This window comes from Cydia strobilella, chromosome 26 (genome assembly GCF_947568885.1).
Source record: "Cydia strobilella chromosome 26, ilCydStro3.1, whole genome shotgun sequence".
In the NCBI taxonomy this organism is placed as follows: domain Eukaryota; kingdom Metazoa; phylum Arthropoda; class Insecta; order Lepidoptera; family Tortricidae; genus Cydia; species Cydia strobilella.
Window position 1 is genome coordinate 2,461,874 of NC_086066.1, and position 22,297 is coordinate 2,484,170.

At 41.1% G+C, this 22,297-nt stretch overlaps 1 protein-coding gene and 1 long non-coding RNA gene across 2 annotated transcripts in view; both read right to left on the reverse strand.

The window, feature by feature from the left end:
- LOC134752987 (uncharacterized) overlaps positions 1 to 22,075 on the reverse strand; it is a 39,164-nt gene extending 17,089 nt beyond the window's left edge. Inside the window, exons 1-15 of the mRNA XM_063688747.1 lie at positions 21,877 to 22,075; positions 17,641 to 17,771; positions 16,495 to 16,730; positions 15,242 to 15,421; positions 15,047 to 15,140; positions 14,737 to 14,931; positions 14,413 to 14,621; positions 13,670 to 13,900; positions 13,116 to 13,253; positions 12,100 to 12,713; positions 7,869 to 8,001; positions 5,059 to 5,150; positions 2,693 to 2,849; positions 2,079 to 2,211; positions 613 to 685 (exon numbers count right to left, since the gene is read on the reverse strand). Of these exons, the coding sequence (XP_063544817.1) occupies positions 613 to 685; positions 2,079 to 2,211; positions 2,693 to 2,849; positions 5,059 to 5,150; positions 7,869 to 8,001; positions 12,100 to 12,713; positions 13,116 to 13,253; positions 13,670 to 13,900; positions 14,413 to 14,621; positions 14,737 to 14,931; positions 15,047 to 15,140; positions 15,242 to 15,421; positions 16,495 to 16,730; positions 17,641 to 17,754 (2,599 nt within the window). The 5' untranslated portion in view covers positions 17,755 to 17,771; positions 21,877 to 22,075. The remainder of the gene's footprint in view (positions 1 to 612; positions 686 to 2,078; positions 2,212 to 2,692; positions 2,850 to 5,058; positions 5,151 to 7,868; positions 8,002 to 12,099; positions 12,714 to 13,115; positions 13,254 to 13,669; positions 13,901 to 14,412; positions 14,622 to 14,736; positions 14,932 to 15,046; positions 15,141 to 15,241; positions 15,422 to 16,494; positions 16,731 to 17,640; positions 17,772 to 21,876) is intronic.
- Positions 1 to 22,297, reverse strand: part of LOC134753212 (uncharacterized) — a 61,452-nt gene that overhangs the window by 20,954 nt on the left and 18,201 nt on the right. The window lies entirely within an intron of this gene.

The following is a 22,297-nucleotide window of genomic DNA, read 5'->3' on the forward strand; positions in this document are numbered from 1 at the left end:
GATGTGTTGCCTCTCTGTCGCACTTGTAAATTCGTATGTAAGTGTGACAGGGAGGCAACACGTCGAACGTGGTTCGCGGTAGGCCCTCAGAGCAAAGTATGTTATCTTGATACAACGCACCGCGCGCGGTTTGTATGTGTGCGCGACTTGTATCTATGGTCGCCGCACGCACACTGAAACAAAATCTCGACCCGCGTTTCTCAGTGCGCAGGTCGGCTCCATCTAGTGTCAATATTCAATATTATTTGGAAAGCCCAAAAACTGTCGCATGCTGTTACTTATGTGTGTTTACGTCGAAGACGTTCGCCGTTCGCCATATAGTTGTGATTTATAACTTTCTAAAATAATGCATTGAATTCGTGCTTTTATTGATGTTTGTATTTAATTTATAATGTTTTGAATTAATGACACTTTAAATACCATTAATTAAGTCTTAATCTGTAGGATAAAAATTTCGTAATGGTCGATTGTGACAGTTGGCGCCATCTATTGATATCGATTTGAAAATAATTATAAGGCCTTCGGGATGGGAGGGCATGCTTTTAGGCATTCAAAACTTTTATTATTTGAAGTATTTATTAATATTTGTCTGAAATTAGGAAATAATCTTACCTAATTTCTCGTGGTCTCGTTTATTTAATACATATATCTTGCCGAGCGGGACGCGATGAAACAATATATCCACCTGCAAAAAATTGTATGTATGAAAAAAAAGCTCCACAAAAAATATTGATTAAATGCGCGATGCAACTTACGTAAAAGACAAATTTGTGAATAGCATTAACATTAGAAAACAAGTCAATAAGAAATGTGGAAGTTAGCAGAAATAATGAAGTAGTTTCATGAATATTTCCTATTTTGAAGTAACGAATGAATATTTCCTTATTGAGGCAATAGAGGTAGACCCATTACATAATTTTTAAATACGAATACTTATAAATATAAATTCAAAAGACAAAAAAGAAATACAGTGAAATTAAAAATACCTATAGTAAAATTAAATAAATAAATGTAATGACATGATCACACCCCGGAAAAAACTGTTAAAATATGGATCTAAGATCTGATCCAAGATTGCAAAAAAAATATGATTATGCAAATATTGCAAATATATAAATACATTTTTTGATATTTTTATTTTTAGTTTTAATCGTGTGTCGATAGATGGCAGTGAATTTACTGTGGCTACAAAATGTACTATGACAGTACATCAAACATCAAACGTTTATTCAGCAAATAGGCCACAGGGGCACTTTACATGTCAATTTTTACAAACAATGAAATTAACCCAAAATTACAAAAAACAATTACATAAATATAAATGTCATATTACACAAGAAAAAAAAACTAATAAAAACTATAACAAATAACAGAAGTACTAAAATTGTTTAGAGATGTAAAAGTCTAGGTGTCAGAGATAAAATGTATATAATAATAAAAAAGATCATCAAATTATCCAGAGATGTAAAGGGTCTCCGAAACTTGAATTGTTTTATAATTAATTAAAAGACAAAATATTAAATCAGACAAACAGACAAGAACCGAATGAAGTGCCTCACGTTAATGCCACTCAAAAGTAAAGTTACATAGGTAAAATGAAGGCCGTGTAAACTGAAACCATAGAGTAACTTATACTAGAGCGGTACTGTCATAGTAAATTTTGTAACCCCAGTAAATTCACTGCCATCTGTCGACACACTTTAAAACTAAAATTGAAGATTTGTAAAAATACGATAAAATGTATTTAAATATAGATAAATGATTTTTTTTATTTGCATTAATTATTTTGATGATTTTGACCCATGTTCTTATCACTGATATGCGTTAAAATTGTTAAATAACAAACGAAACCGTCAACGCCATCTATACGACTGTAGGCCAAAACTAGTAGCGCCCTCTGAACGAGAATCAAATTTTCTTGATTTTCGAGGCACGTTTTTTCCTTAGACTGTATCCATCTATTACGGAGTTATATCTATCTTTGCTTAAACAGACCGGTCTCCACAAACAGCACCCGTTCACGAGTACCGCTCTATCCTATGAAATAAAGTCCCCCCCCCCCTAGGGGCTGCACTCACCGTTCTGGTGCGTGCCTCCTTAAAGAGCGTCCTGGCGTGTGCGGCGTCTCGCGGCGTGAGGCCGCGCAGCGCCGCTACGCGGTCCCCCGCCCGCCCCCCGCACCACGCGCCCGACCCGCCCCACTTCGCCACCCTGCAAGGTAACATCACAATACAAACCCTGTGGGGTCATTTGGAACTATTAGCTCCATGCATGAATTTATTTTTATTTTTGGATTCATAATTTATATCATTGGAACACCGGAAATGATAAAAATACTTTTGTAAACCTTAACATTATTTTTATTAAAAAATATTTAAAATGTTGAAAATTTTTGAGCGGTTGAAACGCTCATAATTTTTGGCGCGAATTCGACAGAGCGTGATGACGTCACACGTTGGGCGGCCCAACTGACGTTTGTTACTAATGACAGTAATCTGTCGAACGCGTGACGTCACGTGGCGTTTCGAGCGTTTCGCAGACTAGCTTTAAGTAATTAAATGGTAATTTAAAAACGGAAATGCATTTGTAACATGATATAACGGTAACAAACATCCGAATAAAACATATTTCGTTCAAATATAAACTTCATGCATGAGGCTAATTAGCGTAACTAGTGTTTTACTGTACTTACCACACCATCCTATTGTAATCTACGAACGTGGGCGGGTGGGCTATAGGTATGCTGCTAGCTACGGCCGCCCCGCGGCGTTGCTCGGCCCGCAGAGCGGCGGCTTGTCGCTGTCGCAACGGTCGGAGGCCGGGTGGTAGGCGGGATGGGGGGGAGTGATCTGAAGTTTCAAGAAAGTTTAGTAAAGGATACAGATTTTTTTTTGGTTGTCTGGACGAGATCACTCTTTAGCGTTAAGGCCGCCTTTTGTTTACCTGTCATTATGTATTTATTTTGAGGTTGTGCAATAAAGAGGATTTGTATTGTATTTTTATATAGGTTTTTTTTTTATAAACTACGTCGGTAGCAAACAAGCATACGGCCCGCCTAATGGTAAGTGGTCACCGTAGCCTATGTACGCCTGCAGCTCCAGAGGTGTTACATGCGCGTTGCTGACCCTAACACACCGCAACCTCGTTGAGCTCTAGCAACGTTACTCACCAGCAGGAACAGAAACATGAGAAGCATACTTTATTTTTCTCGGGGCAAGAAAAACAGTAAGAGGATTCCCTAAAGCTTAAGTTAAGTTTTGTTTATTCCCTACAAGTTAACTGTTCACCTTGCACCAATGTTTCTCCTACCCCATTTACCCTTACCACTTTCCGTAGTTGGGTAAAAATCGTTAAAAGCTTAATTCTCTAAGAATCAAAATTAGTTATTTACGATACAAGTGCGGAAAAGAGGAAATTCGAAACGAGTTGCGATAAATTAAAACACGACCGCAGGGAGTTGCGAATTACCTATTCGCACGTGTATCGTACAACGGTTTACAGTACATATGGCCCTTTAAACTTATGCACGAAAAGTGCTCTTTACGCACTAGTGCGAGAAAGTAGCACCATATGTACTGTAATAGTATTTTATACAATCGTGATATAATAGAGAGCTTTTCAGTTGCTGAGTGGCCTAATGAAGGTACGAGGTGTATGTTAGTCGGGAAACAATGCAATATTCTGAACGCACAAGTTGAGTCGATGCAATTTCAAAAGTTACATGCATCATGTTCACGGGTGACATGATGCATGTAACTGCGACGAAATATCGGGAGCTCACAAATAATACAAAAGGTAATCACGGTCTATATCCCGGTCAATATAAGTCTAGTGAAACTAACCGTGAACCATTCAAAACTCTAAAAAAACTAGAAAAATGTAAACCTACAAACGACTCACATTTTAATCAGGGGCTTACCCTTTCTTTAATGACAAAAAAAACACGAGCCTTATAATGATAAAAATCATTAAATCATCATTAAGAATAAGTAAGTAATAACATTTTTCATTAGCATATGATACGATACGCCATAATCTAATAGATTTTCAATTACTTTAATGATCATAAAGTCGTTTCATAATTGCATTTCAACAACAAAAATTATATATAAACCAAAATATAGACAAATATCATCATTCCGAATATATACTTCGAAGCATCACGATGAAATCTATCATCTTTGCGTTCGCCTGCGTAGTAATGCTGGTGGTAATATCGGCTCCAGTAGAAGCTGACAAGTTGATCGGCAGTTGCGTGTGGGGAGGGGTGGACTACACGTCCAACTGCAACGGCGAGTGCAAGCGGCGCGGGTTCCGGGGCGGACACTGCGGGAGCTTCGCCAACGTTAACTGCTGGTGCGAGACGTGACAAGATGGCGGCCAGCGACGCACAAAATGGCGGACAGAATAACAAGATGGCGACTTTATAACATGTGCACTGGAACTGTCATTGTATTTGTTCGTTTTTAATTGTAAATTGCCTGTATTTAACAGATATTAAATATAAAAGTGATATTGGTCTATTAGATCACATATAGTAAGATATTATTTTTGAAAACCGGCTATCACACATTGGGCTGATGTGAATAAGAAATAGTACGATAGATAGAGAGAGAGAGAGAGAGAGCGAAAAAAAGAGAAAAGTAAAGTATGTTAATATCTCATTAATTAAACAAGAACTAAAAAGCGCTTACTACTAAAATCTATACAAGCATACGGTCTAATGCTTGTTTGCCACCGACGTGGTATTAAAAAACCGGCCAAGTGCGAGTCGGACTCGCGCACGAAGGGTTCCGTACCATTACGCAAAAAACGGCAAAAAAATCACGTTTCATATGGGAGCCCCATTTAAATGTTTATTTTATTTTTAGTATTTGTCGTTATAGTGGCAACAGAAATACATCATCTGTGACTATTTCAACTGTCTAGCTATCACGCTTCATGAGATACAGCCTGGTGACAGACAGACAGACTCCACTCCAATGGAGTCTTAGTAATGGGGTCCCGTTTTTACCCTTTGGGCACGGAACCCTAAAATTAGGAGGGAAGCACACATACCGTTGCTGAGCGAGCTGCTTCTCCGTCTCGTCCCGTCGACCCTGCCCTCGGGCCGCGAGCGCCGCACCACTTTCACTGCCACTGTAGCGCTCCTGTAACATACCCACATTTGTGACATTTTCAACCAAAAGGTACCACATTGTTGCCTATCAATAAGGTTGATTTCAAATTGAAGCTGTATGGAAATAGCGCCTTATTGACAACCGACAATAAGTACCCTTTTGATTGAAAATGGCACATTTTAATTTCCATCTCTTTATACAACCTTCTAATCTAATATAGTCGGTAGGTAGTAACCCTGATTGTAAAACGGGAGGTCATTGATCCAAACGCTGGTAAGAGAATTTATTTGTGCGTGTTCATCACAAATATTTGTTTGAGTTATAGCACAGAATAAATAATAGTACTACATATTTCAGATATAGCGTAATAAAGTGACACAAAACTAGGGACATTATTGTATGAAATACTGTGACATATGTAAATAGTGTAAATAACTTGCCTGCATGTTGTGCATGACACTAAATATTGTACACCGTAAATATGGTAGACTGCGGAAAAGGACTTAAATTATCACCATTAACATCTTTTATATTTCTACCTGTGGTCTGACAATAAATGTTTTCATTTCATTTCATTTCATTTCATAAGGTTCACTCTCTAACAAAACGCGTATATAACGACAGATATGTGCGCGGCAACTACTATGGCTAGACACCAAAATTGGTGTGGGCCGCATGCAGGGACCGGACAACCCTTTCCGCGATAAAACCCTTTCAATGGGCAACACTTAAACACGGCTAACACATTGAAAGACTTTCCCTTTTGAACTGCAAGCCCATTCATACCCTTACCTTTGACTAATCCTTACCGAAAAGCTAACCAAAAATAAGGCTAGCCCTTAATAAGGGTTACCCTTATCTTTAAGCGCTTTTTATAAAGGTTTCCCTTTGCGTGAAAGAGACAGGATTAGTATATATCTACGGTAGTAAAGGTAGTAAAAGGAAAGAAAATACGTGCCTAGTCTAAGAACGCCGCCGTCGCCGCCGACGATCGCTCGGATTCGAAGTAATGTGTGCTTTATGAACAAGGTAGACGACTTAAATTAGCACGCTTATATGCTAAAAGGGAAGCCCTTTATAAGGCTAACCCTTATAAGCAATATGCAAGGTGTTGGTGAGCGGATGATAAGGGTTTTGTAAGAGTATTTGGGCTACCGATTACTTAAATGTGGTAGCTTTATATAAGGGTTTTTAAAAGCAAAACAAAGGGTTTCGTCTGGCAAAGGGTATGGTGAGTTAAGCCTTATGCAATACCCTTATAAAACCCCGATAAGGGATAGCGTGCCGGTCCCTGGCCGCATGTACTTGTAGCGACGCGAGGAAATCGCAGAGTGAGCTACGCCTGGTTATACGTATTTTCTATGTATTTAATAATTGTCTGAATTAGGATGCGCGAAACGCCTTTATTTCAGCCTATGGTTCTGCCACAAAATTTTTGTTTTAAATATATATTTACAAACCTTATCACTACATAGTATAAAACAAAGTCGCTTTTTTTATGATGAATAGGCCAGGCGTTTGACCACGGTCCCGTTTTTACCCTTCGGGTGCGGAACCCTAAAAACGCGACTGCTATAGCATTCTTGTCTGCGAATGTGTTAAAATAAATAAATAATAAAATAAAATTCTTTATTTCAGGCCAGACTGCCCATAGATTGTTAGTTATATACAGACTTATAATATTAGAGTTAGTACATCTTAACCTAGGCATTACAGTTCTTATTTTTTTACTTATTTGGGGTCCCGGTAAACAGGACGATGAGCCGACGCCCAGTGGCTAAAAAACGGACAATCCCACCTCTCGGCTATATCTACCAGCAAGCTGTTGGTGCTACCCCGCAGGCGATTCTTTTTCTTATTATGGCATAAAAAACGTCCATTCGTGCTTGTGCAAACATGCCTGATGCACTGCAAAAGCGTGGTAGCCCCAACAGCATCCTGAAGCCGTTATTGAACTGGACACGCAGAGCACTGTAAGCACGCTTCGTATAATTGATCCACAGGCCGCACGTGTAGAATGATTGGCAATACGACATGAACAATGTTTTCTTGACCTCCACTGTACAACGCGCAAACCTGCGAATCAACATATTAGCTCTTACTGCCAGTGCCCTGCGTTCCCTCTCAATATCCGCATCGTCCTTTAGATCCTCGGTGATTACATGTCCCAGGTATTTAAAACTGGATACTCTGTTCAAGGCCACGCCGCCGAGTGTCACCGGCTCAACTATTGGTAGGGTCTTGTTACCAGCTCGGAAGATGAGTATCTCACTTTTTTTAATATTATAGATGAGCCCGTGAGACTCCGCATACGTGTCACACACCTTTAACAATTTGTTCATAGCACTGATCGACGGGCTCAACAGTCAATGTCGTCAGCGTAACTTATGTTATTTACCATTTTACCACCGATCGAACAGCCAACCATGGTGCTGCTGAGCTCGACAATCAGCTGGTTAACATAAATGTTAAACAGTAGTTAAGATGCATTCACGAAAGTGCAAAGATGGGAAGGTAGTACCTTTTCTGATAAGAATGGGGTTGGCAACTGTCAAAGATTTGCAGAGATGGCGCCATCATAGCTTGCCACTTTTTCTATGAGATTTGGCTTAAAGGGCTGGCATCCAAGGCATTTAAAAAAAAACAAAGATTTGACACAATTCTAGGGATTGACAGGGCAAGCTATGATGGCGCCATCTGCTACATATTTCGACCGGCCAACCCTATTGGATAAAGACCAAAAGTAACCTGTCTTCCTCGTATCTTGTAGGGCTGTCCTGGCGCCGCCCCTGCCCTAGCCCTCGCAACCGGCTGAGCAAAGACAGCTCCGTTAAACCACGCTTCCATATCGGCTTGCCTTGACTGCCGTCTTGGTTTTTATCTGCAAGGAATAACTATTTTCAAAATGCTATCCAAAAACAAGGTATTGCCACACATTGCTAAGGGGTCATCCATTAATTACATCACTCGTATAGGGGGGAGGGAGGGAGGGGGTCAAAAAATGAGACATGTCGTGACAAGGGGGGGGGGCTCACAAACTTTGTGACGTTACTTTAACTTCATCAGACTTGAATTTAACAACTTTTTGAAATGATAATTGTTTTTATTCGTTCTTTCCTAATCAGTTTTTTTATACTCCATAAATGTAGGACTCAGTTGTGTTTTACGTAATGACTTCGTATTATTAGATTGCCCAATTAGAATTGTGTTGCGAACGCAACCTTTTATGTGTATAATGCAGTAGCAAAACGCAGCCGTCGGGCTCGCTTACTATGCGGAGGCTTATTTAAATGCACCAATAGGAGCGCTCCACATAACCTGTATCGCGGCCAATTAGAGGCACCTAAATTTAGACTACCATTTTTACATTCAAAATTAGCTTAACCACTTTCGCATCAGCCTCCATACTATTACCACCACTTCTACACCTTTAACCGTTTACGTCAACTGTACCTTGTAAAGCAACCAGCACCTATATGATTACACGTTTACTTCAAATCGAAGTCTTTTTATTTGTCGTCGAGACCTGCACGGCGGCTACAAATTGAAATAATTAACAAATAACGAAAAATACCGGTATCCGATCCCTGAACCGCAAAATATTGTATTATCAGCGTTGACAGCTGACGTCATTTGTTGTCCCAAAAATTGGCGTAGGCACCAGTCTTTACAAAACCTGGCAAGAAACTAGGCCTTATGTATGTATGTATGTATGTAAACACTTTATTGTACATAAGACAGATTACAAACACAATAAAAGAACATAAATATATACAATGTACAAAGGCGGACTTATCCCTATAAGGGATCTCTTCCAGTCAACCTTTGAGCAATTGAGAATGAAACAGTAAACAGATCAAGATAGACAAACGAACACTATGAACAGAAAGTAAATTATGGTTCAATTATTACAAACGTAAATAATTAAAACCTGTAATCTAGAATATAAAATAAACATATATATACAATACATATCCATATAAACACAAATATATACCCATAAATACATATATATATATATTATCACAACTAAATAAATAATCTTAGTACTCAACTAAGTACAACACAAGTCATCAGAAAGCCACAACTTATGTAATTTTCCCTTGAGTGATGCTACCGACTGGGACTGTCTAAGGGATAATGGCAACTTGTTCCACAACTGTACAGCGCGCACTGTGAAAGACTTCGCATATGACCGGGTCTTGTTACACGGCACAGCGAGAGTCAGGTTTGCACTCGATCTCAAGCGATGACCACTACCATCTGCCAGATAAGTAAATCTCTCAGAGAGATATGGAGGGTAGGTCGGATTGAATAGGACGTTGAACAGTAAGGACAAGACATGCACATCCCTGCGCCGACGGATCCGAAGCCAACCGAGCTGAGAACGGAAGTCGGAGATGTGGTCATATTTCCGCAAACCAAAAATGTAACGGATACACACATTTTGGAGACGCTCCAGCTTGTCAAGTAGTTCCTCTTTGAGGTCCACGAACGCAATGTCACCATAGTCCAGAAGTGGCATCAAGAGGGATCGCGCTATAGTCAGCTTGGTGTGAACAGGGAGGAAGTTTTGGAGACGCTTTAAAGAGTGGAGAGATGCAAATATCCTCCTACTCACCTCAGCCGTATGGGCCGACCAGGAAAGCGTCTCATCCATGGTGATACCCAAATTCCTAACAGTAGAGGAGAAAGAGATGGGAATTCCATCAAAAAGAATGTCGGGTACCACCATGTCTGAGAGCCCACTAATATAATAGGGACTACCGATAACAATTGCCTGCGATTTCTGTGCGTTAACCTTTAAACCGAAGTTACATGCCCATCCGCGAATCAGTTCTAAATCATAATTTATTTGACTGACTAGCGAAGGGACATCATCAATGCCAGCCGCTGCATAGATCTGTAGGTCGTCCGCATAAAGATGGTAAGAGGATTTAAGGGACTCTGTGATACCATTAATGAAGATAGAGAAGAGCAGAGGAGAAAGCACTCCTCCCTGTGGAACACCAGCTAAGAGTTCGCGCCAATCGGAAAACTTGTCATCGAGCATAACACGCTGGCGCCTACCATACAGGTAATCGCGGAACCAAGATAAGCTGTTGTGGGAAAAATTTAAAGATTGAAAGATACCGAGTAAAATATCAAAGTCCACTGTATTAAATGCGCTACTAAAATCTAGAAGAACCAGAATAGTCAGTTTTTTGCTTTCGATATTAAGGCGAATGTCGTCGGTGACTTTAACCAGAGCGGTCACAGTGCTATGCCCGGGGCGGAATCCAGACTGGAAGGGATTCAATAGGAAATTACTATTAAGGTGGGATAGGAGTTGACGGTTAACATGGTGTTCTATAATTTTTGACAGTACAGGGAGAATGGAAATAGGGCGATATTGTGAAAAAGAGATAGGGTTGGAGGTTTTAGGAAGAGGGATAACATGTGCGAACTTCCACGCTAAAGGAAAGGTACCCGAGGACAAGGAAAAATTTATGATATGGGATAGGATAGGAGTAATGAAGTCCGCAACGAGCATGAGCATGTCCACGCCCAGATTATCTTCACCGACGGCCTTGGTCTTAATAGATTTAAGGAGGGTTAGTGTTTCTTGCGGCGATATTTTGCTAAATTCAAAATTAGGTAAGTCAGGACGTACAGAGTTGGCAAGAAGTGACAATGTAGACAGCTTAGTATATGGGTCCAGAGAAACTGAAGATGTACTAAAATGTTTATTGATATCGTCTACATTGACATCACCCAAACAAGTTGGTTGATTTTTGCCCACTCCGAGTGACTTCAAAAATTTCCACAGTTTGGCAGGCGGGCAGTCCTCGATCGAATTATGAATATAACGGCGCCTTGCATCCCTACAGATCTTATTGCAACGGTTTCGCAGTGAAATGTAACGATCACGATTACTGTCAGAAGGATCATGACGCAATTTGACGCGCGCTCGATCACGCTTTGCCATGAGCTGTTTAATATCCGGCGAAAGCCACGGGGCAGGATAGTGCTTAACTCGAGTCGGTTTTAACGGCGCATGTTTGTCAAAAATGGCAAGCAATATGTTATTGAAAGTCTCTACTTTTAAATTAACATCGTCTATCAGTTCAACACTTTGCCAGTCAACATGCGAGAAATCGCTATATAGTGCCTGCAGATCCATGTCACGCAAGTTTCTACGCATCACTACCTTGTGTTTTTTCTTTGGTGGGCGCATATTAAAGGACGCGTAGATCAAGTCGTGATTGGAAAAACCAGCAGCACTAAACTGACCATGGGAAGAAACCAAATCTGGAGAAGAAGTCAAAATGATATCTAAAAGGGAAGGGGGGCCGTTATGCGGAAAATGTGTAGCACTAAGAGGTAAAACGTTAAGATTTAAGGAAGTAGCTAGAGAAAGAAGTTTAGATGAACGAAGATCAGATTTAAGGAGACAGGTGTTAAAATCACCCATGATAATAGTGTGGTCAAATCGGGGCTCAAGATCTATTAAGATATTTTGCAATGTATCAAAGTAGTTAATATTTGAAGAGGGGCTATAGAAAATGCCAAGAAGGACTTTTGAATGGTGCAGGACTACCTCCAAGAAAAGATACTCTGGACACGAGTTCGAGTAGACAGTTGGTGATGGCGATTGAGAAACCACTTGACAAGAGAGACCACTTTTTATGTAGATGGCAACACCGCCACCGCGAACTTCCGATCCGCCATTATTGGAATTGTTCCGATTTCCTCGCGTTATTTTCTAAAATGTTTTTATTTTCTACCAAACAGCTTAGACAGTTATGTAATCCCATCAAATTTCTAATAATGGTCACCTTTCTTGGATTATTTTGGATTTTTCATAACGGATAGCATGGTATATCTACCGTAAACTTCCCAACCTATGTTGGGGAAGTTTACGGTAGATATTCCTTAATGTCTGTCTAGACTTTACCGCAATTTATTAAATAGTTATCAATATTAGTTAACAACTTACCATTTCTCTCTCTCTTCGGACTCTGAATCCTCTCACAAGCATTGCTATGCGATCTCTCTACCGGCCTCGGCGGCCTCACCACCCTAACACTAGAATCCACATTCACAGTCACAGAGTTCCCACCGTTCACACAATTATTACCACCGTTCACACAATTATTACCACTGTTCACACAATTTTGACCACTATTCACATCCACTTGCACTTGATTTGAGCTAGAATTGCTCGGGTACAAATACTCATACGTCTCCATGTTGGGTAGCGATGATTTCCTAACTTTTTCTAAAGCTTTTAGCCTTCGGACAGGCAAAGGTGATCGCTCCGTTGATGTTGATGCTTGGCATAACCGTTCATATATACTCTTGTCTCCGTTTAAGTTGACGGTGGTTGTTAAACTAATATGTCCGTAGTCTGATTCTTTATAAACCGTTCCGTAGCCATTCTGTTCTGTTTCTGTGTTGACTATGTTGATGTAGTTTTCTTTGGGTTCAACGGAGAGTTGTTGTAGGTCAAAGTTGAAGATGTCTGTGTCGGGGCCGAGGACGGGTATGGCGGTGTGCGGGGGCTCCTTGTTTGATACTTGTATCACGGTTATGTTTGTGCCTTGGTAGTCGCTGGAATGATAATGTTACAAACGTTAAAATTATATGTTGTCACAAATTATAAGGATAAGATAAGTCAACATCAACACCTACTTTTAGCATGCGTAGGGAATTTTGTTACCATTACCACAAAATGTATGGCACTACACCGCCCCGTACAACGCCATCTAGTCGGGTTGGCGGGTCACAGTATTAAATGGCGCCAGCATAGGTTTAACTGTTCATTACTAGAATTTTGTAAAAAAAAAAAAACTTTATGGCCTGGATGCCAGCGCCATCTGTGCATACTTTTGACAGTTGGCAATCCCATTCAATAACTTAAATTTTTTTAAACACAATTTTAAAACAGAGCTTACAATATTTTACACTAACGCGTCTTAGAATTTCCTAATTTATGCTTCAAATAAACATTACCTCGGTGTTTCTTCAGCAGTAGCCTCAACAACCACAGTCTGCTTGTATTCCTTCACTTCTTCTCCGGTATTCTCCACTTCCTCGCTTATCCGGTCGATTTCCGCGAAGAATTCTTCATCGCTATCCGTATTGTTCCTTCTGCAATTTAAAAATATGTAAGTAGCCACCAAGTGGATGCCGCAAAAGAAGAGCGGACGTGGCAGGCCCAGACGGAGATGGCGGGACGACTTACACCTTCATCAGTAACAGGCCGGAAAAAGCACAACCGGGAGTTGTGGAGAGATCAAGGGGCCTTTGCCCAAAACGGGCAAAGAAAAAAAAATGATTTTTAGAAATGGACATTGTCAAAAGTCTAAATATTTATTGTTGATCATGACGCTCATGATTTACAGAGATTTCCTTCTAACTGAGCTACAGAAGCTCATCAGAAGAACTTTTAAATTTAGACGCTTTTCATGAAATTTGGTATGGAGATAGTTTGAGGACATGACATAGCAAGGACAGACATACGGACGGACGGACGGGCAAAAGGTAGTTTAGAATAAAAATCTTACCTCAGCACCGAATCGTCCAAGCAAATATTCTGCCCACATATCTTGGTTGTCTTTGGTATATCCTGACTAGTGCTCGGTAGAGATGTGAAGGGCTCCGGCTCGTCCCAGTGAGAGATGTCTATGGGCTCTATGGCCGGCTCCATGGTTGGTGCTGGTTCTTCGGGCTGCTCATTGTGGTGGTGTTCGGGTTCGATTGCTCTGGAGGGGACGGTTAGCTCTATGCCCGGTACTCTATAAAAGACAATTAGATTAGATATTTATTCTCATAATATGAAATTACATTATAAATTATGCTAGACATGCATAATTAATTACTTGATGATTTTTAAATTTTAATACAGATTTTTATCAACCAGTGGCAAACAAGCAAACATCCCGTAGACTATGGACGCGTGCAACTCCAGGGGTGTTATATGCGTATTGTCGACCCTAAAAATTGCTAGAAATGCCACTTTAATAAGTCGCTAGAGATAAGTTCGCCTTTGTAAACATTTATTGTTCTCTATTTGCTATGTACTTGTTTTGTGCCATAAAATGTTTTACTACTACTCTACTATAACACTACAAAAAACATGTCGTCATGTCAAACAGCGTGTCGGCTCGGGCGGGACGGTCGGGGCGGAGGGAGCGGTGTAAACATACCTGTCAGGGGGTACCGGCGGGGTGGGAGGCAGGGGGGAGGTGGGGTCCCGCGTGTCGGCGCGGGCGGGAAGGTCGGGGCCGAGGGAGCGGTGTAAACATACCTATCAGGCGGTACCGGCGGGGTGGGCGGCAGGGGGGAGGTGGGGTCCCGCGTGCCGGCGCGGGGCGCGGGCGGGACGGCCGGGGCCGAGGGAGCGGTGTAAACATACCTGTCAGGGGGTACCGGCGGGGTGGGAGGCAGGGGGGAGGTGGGGTCCCGCGTGTCGGCGCGGGCGGGACGGTCGGGGCGGAGGGAGCGGTGTAAACATACCTGTCAGGGGGTACCGGCGGGGTGGGAGGCAGGGGGGAGGTGGGGTCCCGCGTGTCGGCGCGGGCGGGAAGGTCGGGGCCGAGGGAGCGGTGTAAACATACCTATCAGGCGGTACCGGCGGGGTAGGCGGCAGGGGGGAGGTGGGATCCCGCGTGCCGGCGCGGGGCGCGGGCGGGACGGCCGGGGCCGAGGGAGCGGTGTAAACATACCTGTCAGGGGGTACCGGCGGGGTGGGAGGCAGGGGGGAGGTGGGGTCCCGCGTGTCGGCGCGGGCGGGACGGTCGGGGCGGAGGAAGCGGTGTAAACATACCTGTCAGGGGGTACCGGCGGGGTGGGAGGCAGGGGGGAGGTGGGGTCCCGCGTGTCGGCGCGGGCGGGAAGGTCGGGGCCGAGGGAGCGGTGTAAACATACCTATCAGGCGGTACCGGCGGGGTGGGCGGCAGGGGGGAGGTGGGGTCCCGCGTGCCGGCGCGGGGCGCGGGCGGGACGGCCGGGGCCGAGGGAGCGGTGTAAACATACCTGTCAGGGGGTACCGGCGGGGTGAGAGGCAGGGGGGAGGTGGGGTCCCGCATGTCGGCGCGGGCGGGACGGTCGGGGCGGAGGGAGCGGTGTAAACATACCTGTCAGGGGGTACCGGCGGGGTGGGTGGCAACGGGGAGGTGGGGTCCCGCGTGCCGGCGCGGGGCGCGGGCGGGACGGCCGGGGCCGAGGGAGCGGTGTACACATTCTCGCCTTTCGAGAGGATCTTTAGCTCGTGAAGTTTGTTGCGGAGGAGCGTTACCCAGTCTTGCATGGATTCCCTGTAACAACCAAATAATTACATAAACTAACTCTGACCAATCAGTTGTAAAATGCGTAGATAGGAGAAGAACTTCTAAAAGTGAAGAACTTCTAATGCTTTGTTCTCGGTTTCCACCGCCTCTAGTAACGCCGGTTTGCGAGCCCCCTTACGTCGTATTTGTAACACTTACAATAAAGAATTTACTTCCATCGATATATTCAATGTCGCTAAGCCCAAATACCGTAATCAAATACTCAATATTCTCAACGGCCAACATAGTGTTCGTCAGTAATGTGTCGTCATCATTGCTATAGTATCGCTACTGTCATTGTACCTACTTAATGTTACATATATTAATTAGATTGGTTGTCAGTATTTCCAAGTTTTTGGTATTTTTGTTATCTTTTCTCTTTAATTATAATTATAGTACCTAATTACAGTACACATACGCATGGTCTGGAACACTTGATAAACTTGTATGTAAACATACCTTTTAGTTAAGTCCGTTTATTTTAAGTATGTTTTAGTGAGAGCGTTTAAGGAAGTAAGTGTCATCAGGTTACTGCCTGTAGCATCTTGAGAGGAGCCTCGGACTGCCCAGAACTGGTGACGCAGCTGGTACGTTTACTTGTACCGTCAATAGATAAGGCCAAATTTAATTTCCGACCATGAATGCCTCAGCTAATGGCTGTACCAAGAACACGCACTGTGTCCTATAGTAAGTCTCCCATAGTTCGCGCTCTTCAACTGCTTAACGCGCTCCTCGCATCAGCACCGGAATGTGATGTTTTTGCAAGTGACTGGTCTATTGTCTGTAGAGAGTGTATGAAGTTCTGTGAGGCGATGGATAAACGTGAGTCGTCTGTTATATATTAGGTTTATATTTTTAAATGTCTCTGTTATATAATTGATTACATAATTGTATACACTTTATATAAATTCCACAGTGAATTGGTTTTAACTGTCATACTGTGTAATCTGTTGAATAAATAAAATAAAAATAAAAATAAGTGCTCTCTATTTTGAATTTTTTACTTACTAGTTCGATTGCGGCGTCAAACATAAATAAATGTACATTTTTATATAACTTACCAGTCAGGTGCCAGCATTCGTACTGGACCCTGGTCCGTATCCACAAGAAAGTCATATTCGTCGCCAGTATGTGGCTTGACACTCGCAGTCACATGCCTAGCTGTCTTGAGGCAGGCGCGCCAAGCGGGCTTGTGGGTTAACGTGGCCGGGGACTCGGGGCTCGGGTACTGTTCGAGGAACGGCGTTCGGCCGTTGTGAACACAGAAGAGCGTCCACATCGCTTTGAAAGGTGGTTTCTGAGGAATATGGTATAATTAGTGTTTGATAAATGGAGGTGGACAGGTCACATGTCAAGATCGAAAGTAGACAAATGGACACAAAATATAACGAACTGGTTCCCTACATACAGCAGGAGAGGTCAGGGACACCCGAAAATTAGATGGGAGGACGATTTCCCACCAAAGTGGATAAGAACAGCTCGAAACAGAGATGACTGGAAAGCTTTAGAGGAGGCTTTTGCGGAAACCCCGACAACCTGACTAGTGAAAACTATTAATCAATTATAAAGAAACTAAACATATCTTTAAAATAGTCAGTGATTAAAGGCTAATTGTATTGTATAGTGTTTGAAAAAAAAAAATGTTTAACACTTTTGCTGACAAGAGAGTAGTGTTAAGTGTTAGTAAAGTTAAGATTACTTGTTGACATAATGTCAGCAAATGGCTTAATGATGAAATAACCCCTTGAGTCCCATGAACCTGAATTTTCAAGCTTGCTTTTAGGGTTCCGTACGCAAAGGATAAAAACGGGACCCTATTACTAAAACTCCGCTGCCCGTCCGTCTGTCACCAGGCTGTATCTCATGAACCGTGATAGCTACTCTAGACAGTTGAAATTTTCACAGATGATGTATTTGCTATAACAACAAATACTAAAATTAAAACAGAATAAAATAAATATTTAAGTGGGGCTTCCATACAACGTGATTTTTTTGCCCTTCGTGCGCGAGTCCGACTCGCACTTGGCCGGTTTTTTGGCCTTGATTTGGTTTTAAATTTAGAGTTTGATTCTCATTGCGGTCACGATGTTGCGTCTCAACAGGTTAAGCTAATTGCCATGCCACAGCCAAGTACTTTACTGTCTTGCTTAGGTGTATATGTATCAGCTGACAGTTTAAAATGAAGTAATTATAATAATTTCAGCCACCTTATGCCCGAGTGGCCTGAGCTTGCCGCTCGGCTCATTAGGGATGCGCTTGAGATATGCATTCTTCTGTATCTCCCTGTAGTACACTGGGCCCTCTTCTCGGTTCGATATCATTGTTATTCATTGGTCTCCTGAAAGAATTATCATCATCAATTTAATCAAGTGCATATTCAGGACCTTTGCTAAGCTTTGTAAGGATAAGGAGTCATTTATTTAGCAAATAATATGTTGAGTATACAAAACTGACGCTCTTGGTCACGTCCCATACATTTTGTCACAAAACTGACAGACTTAGATTAAATAAATAAATAAATAAAATAAAAAAGCCTTTTATTTCCAATTTACAATTGTTTTTACATTAGAAGTTTTAGCATATTGGTTAGTAAGTTTCTTATAGTTAGTAGTTAGTGTTAGGTTTATGTATTCTATTTACTATCTATTTATTTAATTTGGACCCCTCTTTGGGTGTAGGCCTCCTCCAATTCTCTCCATTTCTGCCTGTCTTCCGCTTTGTTTAGCCAGTCTTTCCCTGCAATTTCTTTTATATCGTCCAGCCATCGTTTATATGGCTTTCCTACTTTCCTTTTGCCACTTGGGCCTTTCCATTTCGTTGCCAATATTGTCCATCTATGGTCTTTGTACCGTGCGATGTGTCCTGCCCACCGCCATTTTAATTTGAGGGCTTGAGTTAGTGCGTCTTGTAACTTTGTTTTTTCTCTTATAGATGTACTCTTTATTTTTTGTATCTTTTTTATGTTGAGCATGCTCCTCTCCATGGCTCTTTGGGTGGTTCTTATCTTTCTCTTTATTTTATCTGTAAAAGTCCATGTTTGGCACCCATAGAGCAGGCTCGGTAGAAGGCATGTATCTGCCACTATCTTTTTTAGGTTTAAGCTGTATTTGCCTTTTAGGATTTCTTGCAGTGACCAGAATTTCCTCCAGGTTATGTTGGCTCTCCTTTCTACCTCTTCTTCGTTGTTTGTTGTTGTAAAGGACAGTTGCTTTCCTAGATATATATATTGGTCTACATAGTCTATGTTGTTGCCATTGATATTTATTTGTATTTGTTTGCTGTTTGTCATTATTTTGGTTTTATTTGTGTTCATTTGTAAGCCTGCTTTGGTGCTTTCTTCGTCTAGTTGGTTTATAAGCACTCTTAGTTCTGTTGCAGTTTCAGCTACTATGACTATGTCGTCTGCAAATCTCAAATGGTTTATTAACTGGCCCTCCAGATTGATGCCTTTTGATTCCCATTTGAGATTCCGAAATATGATTTCCAGGACAGCAATAAAGATCTTGGGTGATAAAGGATCTCCTTGTCGGACTCCCCTTTCTATCCTTATCTGTTTCCCTCTTGTCTCGAGCTTGACTCGGCTGGTGCTTTTCGCGTATATATTCTTTATAATATTAATGTATTTTTGGTCCACATTAAGCTGTTTCAATGCATTCCAGATTGCGCTGTGATTGATGCTATCAAATGCCTTGCTATAATCTATAAAGGCGACGTATAGGTTCCTATTGAACTCTTTATACTTCTCTATCATCTGTTCTAGTGCTTGTATGTGATCAGTGGTGCTGAAACCTGCCCTGAAACCAGCCTGCTCTCTTGGTTGTGAGTCGTCAATTGTTTTGGATATTCGCCTTAACATTATTGAGGAGAACAGTTTGTATATGCTCGCCAGTAAGCTGATTGGCCTATAGTTACCGATGTCTAAGGAGTTGCCTTTCTTGTACAGCAATATTATGTCGGATGTACACCATTGCTCTGGTATGGTTTCGGAATTAAGTACCATATTGAATAGATGTGTTATATGTTGAAGCAGGATTGGTGTACCATGTTTTAGAGCTTCGTTTGTTATTCCATCAGGACCTGGGCTTTTTTCGGTTTTCAGCTGCTTTATGTGCTCATAAACTTCTTTTTCTTCGATCTGCTTTACTGGCAAGTTTACGTTATTCGCAATGGGTGTTTCCTCTTGTATGTGGTTGTAGTCTTTCATTCTGTAGAGTTCTTCGTAAAAGTGTGTAGCATGATTTATTACGTCTTTCCTTGTTTTTGTTTCTTCTTTGTCTTGTCCAAGTTTTTGTATCCATGATTTGTTTAGATTAAGTTCTTTTAAAGCTCTCTTTGTACTTCTGTGTTTCTTTAGGTTCCTTGTTATTACTTCCTTCCTGTGATTCCTGTAGTCTATTCTTATAGATTTCTTTGTTTCCTTGAACAGCCGGGTAAGTTCTTTTTTCATGTCTTGATCTTTGTCTTTCTTATACATTAGTTCTGTGCGTTGTTTTATGAGTTGTATTGTATGGTCGCTAAAGATTTTGTTTGTTTTTGTGTGGTCAGTCTTAGTCTTCTGTGTTACGCTGTCTATTATTGACTTTTCTATCTTATTGTAGTAATCTTGAACATTTGTATCTTCTGTTTTGTTTCCTAGTTTTGTCTCTAAGCCTCTGATATAACTTTGTATTTCCTCTTCTGTCTTTAGGCTTTTCAACGAGGAATGGAAGTTTTTTCGACTCTTTTTAGGAAGTTTTAAGTTAAATGTTGCTCTCAGAAGTCGGTGGTCTGATGGAAATAGTACATTATTCAGGACTTCGAAATTAGTGATATGTGCTGGTTGGTTTGTCATTATGAAATCTATTTCATTCCTGGTGTTTTGGTCAGGTGATATCCAGGTCCATCTTCTGTTGGATCTTTTGTTATAAAAGGTATTCATTATGAAGAGTTTCTTTCCTAATGCATAGTCTAACAGTCTTTCTCCTCGTTTGTTTCGGTCTCCGTAGCCATACTTGCCCATAATTAGATTTTCTTCCTTCTTGGGGTAGCCTATTTTTGCGTTGAAATCTCCCATGACGATTATTTCGTTGCCGGCTAGGGAGTGAGCTTTGTCTATGTCGTTGTAGAATTTTTGGATTTCATCGTCGTTTGATTTATCTGTGGGGGCGTATACCTGAATTATTGAAAGTTCTGCCCCGTCTATGTTGAGCTGAAGCAGTGCTACTCTTTCTGAGAGTCCTATGAAATTCGTGATTTGGTTTTTCAGATTCTTTTTTATTATAAACCCCACTCCGTTCAGCCCTTTGGTTTCTCCATAGTAGCAGAGAATATTGTTTTCGTATTCTTCTATACTGCTGCCCATTCTTCTAACTTCACTTAATCCTACTATGTCATGGTTTATTTTACCGAGTGCGTTGTTTAACTCTATATATTTTTCTACTGATGCTAGAGAACGTACATTATAGGTGCAAATTTTCAATGTTGTCTCTGTTTTAATGTCATTTTGTAGTTTTTTTCTGCGTACAGGCTCTTCATTTGTTTTGAAATTGTTTTTTTGTTTAGGGTTCCGTTGTGTAGTTTTTGGTTGTTTTATTTCGCTGGGTTTACTGGTTAATGAGTTTTGTTGCGCATGATTTGTTTGATTTATTTGTGGTTCTTAGAGAGACTGGAGACTTAGATTAAACATATTTAATTTAAGTTGCGCTTTATGGTACAAGTTTAAATGAAAATGCAAGATCAATAATATTTATAGTAAAAAAAATGATTTATAACAGTTTATTGTACAGGAGATGGCGGGAAGACTTAGACACATTTTATCCGGATTGGCGGGACACTACAAACGACAGGGTCGAGTGGAGGAAACGAGGGGAGGCCTTTGCCCAGCAGTGGGACACTAAATTAGGCTAGTTAAAAAAAAAAAAACCTATAGTTGTACAGTCGCCATCAGATATATTGGGGCGGCCGAGGTGGTCAAAATTATAAAGTGTTCATGCATGTTTTAATTCAACAGAAGTATTTTATAGTATACAGCATAAATACATTTTGTCATTTTACTATCTTGAAGGTCGTTTAATCGTTTATAACAAATGAAAAAGATTAATACAGTAATTTTAATTGGATCCTACATTATTGGTCAATAAAATGTGTCATGAACATTGGCTTATCATACTTTAAGCACTTAATACGAGTTCCAAGTAACGTATGAATTAATTATACCTCGCCGGAGACATCAAAACGGTGACTCAATAACGAAACTATGCGACAGACATCCTTATAAGAAAGAATTTTATAGACGTAAAAGGCAACACGAAAGTAAACCAATATTCTAGTTTAAACACGACTTTGTTCGTAATAAACTGGATCTTGTGCAACGTGCACGTTAAATTAATGATTTAACAACAGCTGTTTGCATAACAATAGCAATTATACACCGGAAAAGTAAAATTAAGTTACGGAAGTTTTACCTTCAAAGTTTTTCAATAAAAACGCACTTCATGTATGAATATTTATTACATTATCAATGCTTAGCTCTAATTTTGCACTAACACCGTAACAATCGCATATATTTTACTAATATTATGAAATAAATTGCAGTCTTTCTATTTATTGCACTGAAATTTGACAGCAAGCAGTACACAAAGCAGCGACGCCATATTTATTATTTATGACGTTTCAAGGTGTTTGTTGCCAATGAAAAATTACAAAGCTAGCTCGCATTATCCATCATATGTGTGCAAGGACTTTTTACTCAAACAATCTCAAACTTGAGGTCTCAGACCTACCGCAAACCACGTTCGACGTGTTGCCTCCCCGTCACACTTACGTACGAATTTACAAGTGCGACAGAGAGGCAAAAAGTCGAACATGGTTCGCGGTAACTGAACC